Source organism: Oreochromis niloticus, linkage group LG17 (assembly GCF_001858045.2).
Source record: "Oreochromis niloticus isolate F11D_XX linkage group LG17, O_niloticus_UMD_NMBU, whole genome shotgun sequence".
Lineage (NCBI taxonomy): Eukaryota > Metazoa > Chordata > Actinopteri > Cichliformes > Cichlidae > Oreochromis > Oreochromis niloticus.
The window spans coordinates 33,953,602-33,964,467 of record NC_031981.2 but is presented as its reverse complement, the minus strand read 5'-3'; the positions used below and the strand labels follow the sequence as shown (position 1 = coordinate 33,964,467).

Sequence of the window (10,866 nt, the reverse complement as noted above, 5' to 3'; positions counted from 1 at the left end):
GAGGCAAGTTAAAAGGAGTGAGTAAGTATCTGAGTGCTGATTGAAACTGCACCTTCAAGTGAATCCAGCGTCTTTCTTCCTGTGTATGCCAGCCAGTTGTGTTTCCTAATAACTTCTTACCTTCCACTGGCTTGGGGGGGGGCTTTTATTTGATAGTGCAGTATTGCTGGGTGGATGGGAAGGAGTGGAGAGAGACTTGGAGAGGACATGCCGCTAAGGGACACAGGTTGTTAATGCATATGGTCACCTTCTCAGGGAGTTTACCAGTGAGGTAAGCTGGAGCCCCACGGACTCCTTTTTTGTGTATGTAGGAAATGGGTTTTTGTGAACCTCATTTATACTATGTGATATCTACAGCAACGATCGCTTCTATAATATTTTACCAGGTGTAGGGAAGATTTCTTAAAGTTGATGTTTGGACTTATTTACTCTGCTTTGTTTCCACTGCCATTGAGCATTGTAAATAATCTATGATAGTCTTTTATGGGAAACATCTGTTGTGATACTGACTGGGGCATGAAGTGCAGGGAGAGTGCCGTTTCCAGGGAACTCCATCAGTTTGTTTTCCATTCATCAAAGTCTGTCCCGAGTGTAGAGCTCCTGAGTGAAAGTGCTAAAAGCTACAGTACAAACTCCATCCTCCCATGTTAAAATGCCCAGCTTTACAGCAGCAGTGACAACATTGAAGGTGTTTCCCACTTAATGACAAATGTTCCAGAGGTAAAGATACAGCTCGCCACCTTAAATTATATTCAGGTTCAACTGTGTTCTATTTGTGGAAGGTTAAAGCAGTCAGTAAAATGGGCTTCTTGATCCTGCCTGGGTGCTGGTGACATCAGGAGTATTTTTAAATGCAGTCATCTACAACATACAGTACAGCACCTTGTTAACCAGGCTTGCCAGAAATAGGTGATAACTTAATTAGCACTCCACTATATCGTACACTACATCATGTAATCAAATGCACTTGATTAACTGACCATCAGTGTGAGCAGAAGTTTGCAGTTCTACCTATTACCAACTGTTGAGCACGGTGGTGTAGGTGTTATGATTTTGGCTCGTTTGCAACCACAGAACGTGCAAATTTGAGACATTTAAGCAAACTATTTACTCATACAAAGAATTCTAGACTCAAATGTGAACTAATCTGACATCTAAAGTTCGTCTGAAACTGGGTCATGCAACAGGACAATGATACCAAACACAGCAGCAAGTCTACAGCAACACGGTTAGAAAAGAAAAGAAACAAGATGTTGCAACGGCCCTGTCAAAGCCTGGACCTCAGTCTGATATAAAGGCGATGGCAGGAGCTGTGTGTAAACTCATTGCAAACTGGACCATGTGAGAGACTCATAAATTGATTTACTTTCAATATGCTGCTGCTAAATGTTACTGAATTATGCTTAGTTTTTCACAGCACTGCATGCGAGTAGTTTTTTTTGTAGCTGTACAGAGAGCTGCATGAAATCTAATAAAACGACACAAGTTTGACTTTGAATGTGGATCTGTGTGCGACGGATGTGTAGCCATTCTCCTTTTTCTGCCGAGAAATATCAATCTCATCTTTTTCCCCTTTCTTTTGAACCTCCAGCGAGCAGTGCAGCAGCAGGTTTTCTGAGATGCAGTTTGACTCTATTCACCCATTAAAGAGCATCATAAACACTGAGCAGGAATCAGAACGCCACAAAGTTTAGGTGTAAAATGGACTTTATCACATTCACATTGCAATAAATCTCAATTTGATAACTTTATATGATACATGAGGTGGGGAAGGGGGGGGGGTGACATACACATGTTCCTTCAGTACATTATTTGCATTTTAGAGTGTTCTGTATATATACTTGTTTACAACAGCTGCTAAATACTGATTAAAACTCTCCTGGAAAATAAGCTTTTAATGGTGCACTCACTTTTGAGGAAAAAAAAAAAAAAAAAAAAACGCTCATCACACGGACGTTTAAAAAAATACTGTTGAGACTGTATTTGTTCTAATAACTGCTACGAGGCTGAACTGAAATGACGTACCGTAGAGTGTTTTGGGGGGGAAAAGGAGGACAATTTGGCATTTCAGTCACTGTCTGTGATCCGAATTCCTTGCAGGTGGGTAAATCTGACGGCATTACGAGATGGCAAACATCTCCTGTGATCCCGGCCTAAACACGAACACGCACCGAGACAAAACGGGCACGCGGTAATGTGTCAACTCTGTCAGAGCCGTCAAATTATTTAGCACTTGTGCAGATGAAAGTGTAATGGGCTCACACTGAATGTGCAAATGTAAATATTCTCCTCAAGTGTCAAACGCGCCAAACGACTGTAAATGAATACGGGCGAAAGTCTTAAGTAGCACGGCGTAAACTCTAACCCACTACAAGGCAGCTGGATCGGTCATTAGTGAGTGACAAGTTGTGTAGTACTGCTATGTGACGAACCTACACGAGCGCACGAGAGAGAAGTTTTCTTTAGCATTTCCAAGACACAAAACACGATAAAACTTTTAAAAACTAGAAGTCTCTTGAACATAAAAAGTGTGTATTAATATCACCAAGTACTGACTTCCATCCAATATGGACCTAAAGAAAAATAAATCTCCAAAAACAAAACAAACAAAACACATCCAAGGCATCCAAAAATTAAAAAAAAATAATGAGACACCATAAACAGAACATATCAACCCAAATATCTGAGCATCATTTGAAGCATACATCATGTCTTAACAACATAAAACGATGGAGTGTACAGGTTATTAATAGCTATTTGTGACTCCGTATTTACACTTCATAGTGAATCTCTGAAGAACAATAAACATTTCGGGACCTGAAAAGGCGGAAGGGGAGAAAAAAAACAAAACACAAGACACGGATGCCGCACTGACATGATTCGATCAGCTGAACAAACTCACAAAAGCACAGATCGGGTCACGTGACTCTTCATCTCAATAAAAAATAAGTGGATTTCTTGATCAATCATTTTCGCCTATAATTCTCTAACACTATGTTGAAAAATAATGCATTCAGTGAAAATGTTCCTGGTGGATAGTCATCCCTTCATCACACACACACAGGCACATGCACACTGAGACACAGTCACACTCTCTCCAACACAAACACACACTCACACTCACTCTGTAAAAAATACATTTTTGAGTGGTTAACCACAGAGGAGCCAACTGATGGGGCGTAACCTCTGTAAAACAGCAGCAGCATCTCCTTTTCCCTCTTTGACGAGGAGGAGACTTCCATCTTGGTTATCTTGGGTGGAAATTTAATTCTGTTTTGTATAAAAATCCAGCACAACTCTAACAGACACACACCCAGAGCATTAGCTTAGCCTCAAAGGTGAAAGCTTGTGATAAAACAAGAAGCACTCTGTACTGGTTTTTCTTATTCAGGCAGACAGAGTGGGCAGCACTCAGTCTCTGTGAGGGTCTCTGCTAATCCTCACACACCAAATTCCCAGCAGTGACGAAAGCCAGGGATTGTCTTTTCTTCTGTTTTTCTTTTGGTTATGGTTTCTTTTTTGTGCGCTGGTGTCATCCTCGCTCAGTCCCCATGAGGCTCAAAAAAAGGGCAGCGAATACAGAAGTTCTGCCTCTCGGTACACATGGCGAGATCAGAAAGAGGATGTTTTCCAGCGAGTCTGAAAAGGAGCAGATCTCCCTACTGGGAGGCCGCTTTAAGGTACGCCAGAACAAGATGGTGTAATTCAACACAACAGCCCTGCTTTAACACTGATCTTTAAAAAGCTGTAAATATTGGTGATGCGTTAAAGAAAATACTTTCATCATAAAAGGTAAAGTTGTAGAGTAAGAAGTGTTTTCATACAAGAGGGGGGAAATGTCACCTATGACCTCAGCATGGAAACATGCTGAATCAAATGAACAGTGAAAAGAAATGTAATAAAAGCCGAATTTACAGCAGGACTGTTGTGCCTGGACCAGTGTACCTCATGAACTGACCGCTGAGTGCACTTAGAAATGGGGATCCAAGGGAGATTATTCAATTATGCTCCTGCTGAAAGAAGGTAAAAAGAACATTTAAAAGAAAATGCAAACGAGCTGCACTGGAATCCCTCGGTCTGGTAAAAAAGAAATGAGAATAATCCCTGTTATGGTACTGATATTCTTAAAATTCAAAAATAAATTCACAGATATTTTAAGAAAGAAAAAAAACCAAAAACTAATGAGTCCCAAAAATTAATGCACTGGTTGCAGGGAGTGGGCCGGTGTGTCTCACGCTCCCTGACTGCTGTCATATTTGCGCTGCTTTCCTCTCTTGAAAATCTACCTTTAATAAATAGTAGAAAAATAATATTTTCCTCTTTAAAGTGTTTCTTCTTGCGTTTCTGTGAATATTGAAGCTTTTTCTTCCTACTTTGAAGTTCACAAACATTCATGGAAAAGTCCAGATATCGTGTCACACTGTTGTGTGTCAGACCAGCAGCCACTGCTTTGGATAAAGGCAGCTGCTTTTCAGAGAAAACAAAGAAAAAAAGAATAAAACAAACTCCAGAGCTTCTTCATGGAGAGTAAAGTTGAAATAGAGGCTGTGTTAGAATCTCACTAGATCCAGTTCATGTTTCGAAAATGCAGTATTTTCACTCTCCTTCAGAGATGTCCCACAGTTTCCATAAATGTTCCAACCTGTGTTGAGTTCAGGATTTAGCCCTGTTTTAAAAAGGGGTCTGACATGAGTGCTTGTACTGTAAAAATCCACTGGTCCTGGAGAATAATAACAATCTTTGACCTCCCTCAAGAAGGCTTTTAGCTTCCAGTTGTGTCCCGTCCTCAGTGAAGGCCAAAAAATGGGCTCACACAGCTTTTCTGTTTGCCTCTGAGGGCTGTTACGTGCTCTTAATCTCGAGTCCTTCAGAAAAATAACAGGAAATCCCACTTGGTTCCGTCCACTGGCCCAAGTGCGGTCACGTACACGTGTCCGCTTTTAAATGTGGTTAAATGAAAGAGGGCTTGAGACTTGAGATGTTGGCACAATGAGATCTTGAAGCGTCACTAAGTCTACCTGTGGCGTCTCCCTCCATCTGTGTGTGCTCTCTACTTACACACCAGTGTCTTTTTTTTAAAATGTTTAATAAAAAACAAAACAAAAGAACAGTTCTGGTCCTTTCAGGAGGATCAGCACTCTGCGTCCACGCTGTGCACCGTCACTGCAGCTTGCAGGTGGTGCGTATGTGTGTGCAGCGGGTGGTGGTGCGCGTGCGAGTGCCGGTAGGGGTGGAACTTGTGGCTGAGCAATGCCGCCGTCTGCGGGGGAGTGTCCAGGTCCAGGTCGTCGTCGTGGTTGCCAACGTCGACGCCGGCCGAAAGCGGGTCGTTGTTTCCAGGTGGATTCTCGCTGTCCTCCTGCGGGCTCATGGTGCTGTAGCCTGGACACAAAAAGATGTGCAGAGGATGGCGTTATTTCACAATTCTTTCCCTCAAAACTACTGGGCGATTTTGAAATCTTAAGCAAAAATTTCTTAAATATATGTTTCAAAGTTTGAAACTAAATGAAGAAGGCAGCGTGGCAAAGCAAAACTCAACAGTCCCTGCACACGTGGACCTGTCGGTAATGACGCCTGCGCTCTGCTTTAATAGAAATGGGAAGGCACCATAAAATGCAACAACTCAGCTAACTAATGACGCTCTCCGATCGTGAATATTCAGCACAGAAACGTTCCTGTGAGCACACGGCAGCTCATAATGTTTCTGAGTGCAGTACAAGCTATTTGACGGCACTATTTGGTGGCATTTGATGGCACATTAACAAGTAAACATTCCCCCGGGGCCTTTTTTTTTTGCTCCTTATGTTTTCAGCTCCGTTTGAAATAATAACAATAAAAAAAAGACATGCATATTTATGATCTCATTCTTAAACATCTCAAACACACGTTTAGCCCGAGGAGGCAGAAAAATGGGCCGACGTGGCTCCTGGTGCACGCTGCTAACTGAACTAGTAACAGGAAAGTGCTGCAGTCACTGAGAAACCATGTGAGAAGTACGTGACAGGCCGAAATACACCGACTCCAGGGATCACTTGTTGACTGCCTTAAGCTACCATATACTGCAGGCTTTGGGTTTATTCAGATTGTTTAGACCAGTTGCCCCAAAGATGATTTGTGATCCCTCCCCGGGATCAAACCGGGGACCTTTTGGTTGTTAGGTACATGTGTAATAATTCTCCCAGATTGTGGACTGCAATTATTTGCATCCTGGCCAGCGAAGCTTCTACTTTGGGCAATTTCTAGAAAATAAATTCTCTTTAGTAATTTTTTCTGATTTTTCACCTCAGTGGAAACATTAGCATAGATCCCCTTTATACTCTAAGTGGATTTCACCACCCTGAAGCCCATAAAAAAAGCATCTAAAAACACAGTGTGTGACTAAAAATGCTTTTTTAGAGTCTATGTGAAAATAAATCCACATTCCTTAGTCCTTTATCCCCATCTTTTTCAGCTTCTGAAAAGACACCAGCCGTGCTGCTCTGTGGAACACCAATCTGTTATTACTGTTTGAGTAAATAACTCTGTAAGCCTGAGTGCCTCTATGATTATATTTATAGAAAAATCACTGTCATTTTGGATGATGAAACCTCCAGAGACACTCGATCGCATCTGTGGCACGCGGGCTGAAGGCAGTGGGGTTAGAAGTATGTGTTTACGGGTCTGGCCCTGCATTAAATTTATGTCCAAATAACCATTTTCAATCTGAAAAAAATCTGACACTTGAACATCTAAACCATCAGAGAGCGATCGGTTTTGCAGGGCTGCTGGGTTCATATTTTCCAGCAGCAATCCAGCTTAATATTTGCTATACCAAAGCCCAGTTCCAAGCCTACAATTACTGCTGCTCACAGCAGTAATGGTAACCTACTGATGCTAAAAAGCACTTCACTCAAAACAATAAACCAGTCATGTTAAAACTCTACTAATGCAGTTTTTAAAAGTTTTTTTCATAATTTAATGCAAACATTCATATCTCCTTATCATTACATCATTATCATTACAAATAAAGTGAAATATTTCAAGCTGTCTTTTGTTTAATGATTTTGGATTATAGCCCATGAAAACCAGATATCCTGAAATAATACCTGTATCATTACTATTATAATTATTATGTCTTCTTTAAAACAAATTCCAGCATCAATCCAGTGTGGCATTAAGGTGATGTTTCTCATCTTCCTCTTAACAATAACCAACAACCGGTTCAGGTAAGGGAATGACTTGTATGTAAGTTTCTTTATACTGTTCTTTTCCTGATCCTCCAAAGATCAGCTGACCTAAGACAACAGACAAAGAAGTTTCAGACATGGAAGGTGCCAACTTCGTCACAATTTTTCCCAGTTTTCCCAAAAGCAATAAGCCAGTGCTTCAGGTAAATCTACCGCTAACTGTGCACTGCTGACCGTTTACAGCTGCACCAGGTGGAGGATATCAAATCCTACTTAATGTCATGAGATGAAGGGAGGCCGAGCTAAACTACCATGTTATTATGCCTTGAAGACAGAACTGCAATTTTTCCTTTAACAACTTTAAACAGGTGAAAAACTTGGCAAACCTGTTTGCTTTCTTGGTGAGAATTCTCTCTCTCTCTCTCATATGGATGTTAAGAATAAAGCTCTAATAACCAATTAGCTTAGCGTCAATACCAGATGGGGTAAAGCAACTAGCCTTCGTGTCGTCCAAAGTTTAAAAAAAAAAAAAAAAAAATCCATTATGGCTGTCCTTTTTTGGTAACTGCTTCTGCAAAAATGTCAAACTTGATGTTTTATGGGGAGTTTGGTGCCAGACTTCTGTATTACTCACTATTGCGGTGCGGTGATTAGCCAACTGCTAGTTATATAGTCAAAAGTTTAATTTGAGATCTTAGCTAGAAAGCAAATTCAAAATGTCAAACTATTACAAACCAATACTTAAGTTTAATCCTTAATTAAAAGGCTCTATTATTATTGATAGTAATGTTAAGTGAAGCGTCTGACCTGTAGCAAAATTTTAAAACTCGTGCCCTTCCCTCTTTCAGTGACCAGGTAAACATGTAGTTTTAAACACTGTTCAAAATCATATTTAGTCGTAATTCATAAGTTTTTTAGGCTTATGATTTATAGGTAGATTATACATAAATATCAATGTAAACTGCTGACGATTATATAAGCGACACCACACACAGGATGGGGTTACTGTGGTTACACATTCCTATTCTGGTTCTAATAGTTTGTTGGGCTAAATAGCATTCAAATGTTTGAAGTACAAACAGACTGAAAATTGCCAGGTGTGTGGATTAAACTTGGAGATTATATGGCTATATGCAGCACACGTTCCTTAATGGTTGGTTTGAATCGTTGCCTGGAAGCTTATCCTTAAAGCGGACCACACAGCAAACAGAGTTTGTGCGTCATTCAGCAGACTAAATGGTCTGTTTTTGGTGATCTGTATATAGGCTTGTGTGCAAGTCTGAGTGACTGAATAATGGTGGGAAGGAACCTTTGACTGATGAGAGACAAGCAGCAACTTTGAAGCTAGTAATGCTTGTCTATGTGTAAAGTTATATTCGCTAATGGACTAACACCCACTCTTTCCATTATTTCTTACTCATCTTCCTCTCTCTTCCTGTCCTCTTGCCCTTGCTTTTCACTTATTTCCCTCATTTCATCATTTTTGCATCTCACCATCTCCCCACTTGTTCTCCATGTTTCATTTTGCAAACCCTCCCCATCTTCAGCTGCACAAGATATTAAGACTGCTTCTGGTATTAGCCAGTTTACATCATTGCATTACACTCTTTACCGCGAGAGTAAGATAATCAAATGTTGTATCAAATAAATACATCTAATCCTTCAAAAACTGCACAAAAGAGAGGTGGAAGTACAAAAAAAGAACCACGTTCCACTGTTCCTACAATCAATACTGTATGCAGCACACAGCAGACAAGCTCGTTCTGTTACATTTTAGCCCACTCTCCTCTCTTCATATTCATCCCTCTTCTCTCTGGCATCATCAGTTATGCAACAACTAACCGAGACACTCACTGCCAGGAAGTGGAGTGATGCCACATGTAGGTGGTAAGTGCCCATGTGGGTGAAACTGTCCATCCACATTGAGCGTCAGACTTGCGAGTTCTACAAATGTTAACAGTGAACATGAGCAGCTCTTCCAGAGCTAAAGATAAGAGAAAACACGGTTCAGAACTGTGATATAACAAAAAGAACAAGCATGGAACAAGGATGCACCAAAGCGCAGGAACTGAGAGCTAACTGCAGATCTGTTATGACACAATGTAGCTAAAATGAATCATTTTAAGGTTTTATATTCAATACAGTACAAACTTGATTTCATGTTATGTCACTACTTTTAGCCCGGGCCACTGTGACAGACTTTTAATGGGCATTATTTATCCAACATCTTCAAACTCTTGAGCTGTCTCCAAGTCAGCAGAGATAATGTGATCCTCTGTGACCCTGGGGGTCTTCTCCTAGACGATCATGTTCAGCAAACCTCCTGATTGTTCCCTTAAACTCTAACCTCCTCCTTTAAGCACAAAGGAGAAGCGGCCTTAGTGGAAGATTATTCTGAAATTGAGCTTGCATGCAGTCTGCCCTTCACTTCCTGGACAAGTCATGCAAATGAATATTTATATGTTATAGCAATATTCAAAATTTACATCTATAACAATATAAATACAATCTTTGCTGGAGGCAAACTCATGTGAGTAACACTTTAGAAAGTACAGTATGGTCCAGTTTTGTAACCGGTGGATGATTCATTTTCCATAAACCACATAGGCTGAGCTGTTATACAAGAATTACCCAGAATTAAGGCAACTATTACTTAAATTATCAACACCCACTCATTACAGGCTTCCTCAGCCACCATAATGACTTAGCTTGACTGGGATCGATTTAGGCTTTTTTGCACCAACCTTCTTGAAACTGCAACTATCAGTAAGAATCAGGAACTCTCGAAATAGTTAAATCAGTGGTTTTGTTTTGACACAGCATTGCTGACATTTCAGGTATGACTGACTCAGTTCCGCTTTCCATCAGCACTGACATACAGCGCTGTCACAGCTGCACGCAGCTTCATCGTAAATATCCCTGTTTCTGTGTGCCCAAATAGTTCTCTTACCATGGTCACTCTCTGTCCCGGATCGCCCCCAGTACCTCCGTCTCCGCTCGGGAGTGTGAGTGTGTCTCTCGATCACTGCAGCTATGAATCGAGTATTGCTGACTGAAAATAAAAGAGAGCAAATGGGTCAAGGCGAAGATGGGCACCTGTGCTGTCCAAAAGTAAGGTTCTACATAAATGTACAAAATGTTCATGATACATTACACTATATAGCCAAAAGTATTTGCTCATCTGCTTTCACATGCATATGAACCTCCCATCCCTAATTCATTGGGTTTAATATGATGATAGCCCACCCTTAACAGCTTCAGCTCTTCTGGGAAGGCTTGTTACAAGGTTTAGGAGTCTTTATGGGAAATTTGACTATTCTTCCAGAAGCCCATTTGTGAGGTCAGAAAGGACGGACGAGAAGGCCTGGCTCAGAGTCTCCCTTTAAATTCATCCCAAAGCTGTTCTGTTGGGTTAAGATCAGGACTCTGCTCAGGCCAGTCAAGTTCTTCCACACCAAACTCGCTTGTCCATGTCTTTATGTACCTTGCTTTGTGCACTGGTGCAAAGTCATGTTCGAACAGGAACATCAATCCCCAAATTGGGAGCAGAGTTGGGAGCATGAAATTATCCAAAATGTTTTGGTATGTTGAAGCATTAAGAGTTCTTTTCACTAGAACTAAGGGGCTGAGCCAAACTCCTGAATAATAATCCCATACCATAATCCCCCCTCCACTAAACTTTATACTTGGCACAACATAG

General features: G+C 40.9%; 1 protein-coding gene across 1 annotated transcript in view; it reads right to left on the bottom strand.

Annotated features, from left to right (window-relative positions):
- Positions 1-1,689: 1,689 nt before the first annotated feature.
- Positions 1,690-10,866, bottom strand: part of cachd1 (cache domain containing 1) — a 104,281-nt gene continuing 95,104 nt past the window's right edge. Inside the window, exons 26-27 of the mRNA XM_005457085.4 lie at positions 10,117-10,218; positions 1,690-5,382 (exon numbers count right to left, since the gene is read on the bottom strand). Coding sequence (XP_005457142.1) covers positions 5,132-5,382; positions 10,117-10,218 — 353 coding nt within the window. The 3' untranslated portion in view covers positions 1,690-5,131. The remainder of the gene's footprint in view (positions 5,383-10,116; positions 10,219-10,866) is intronic.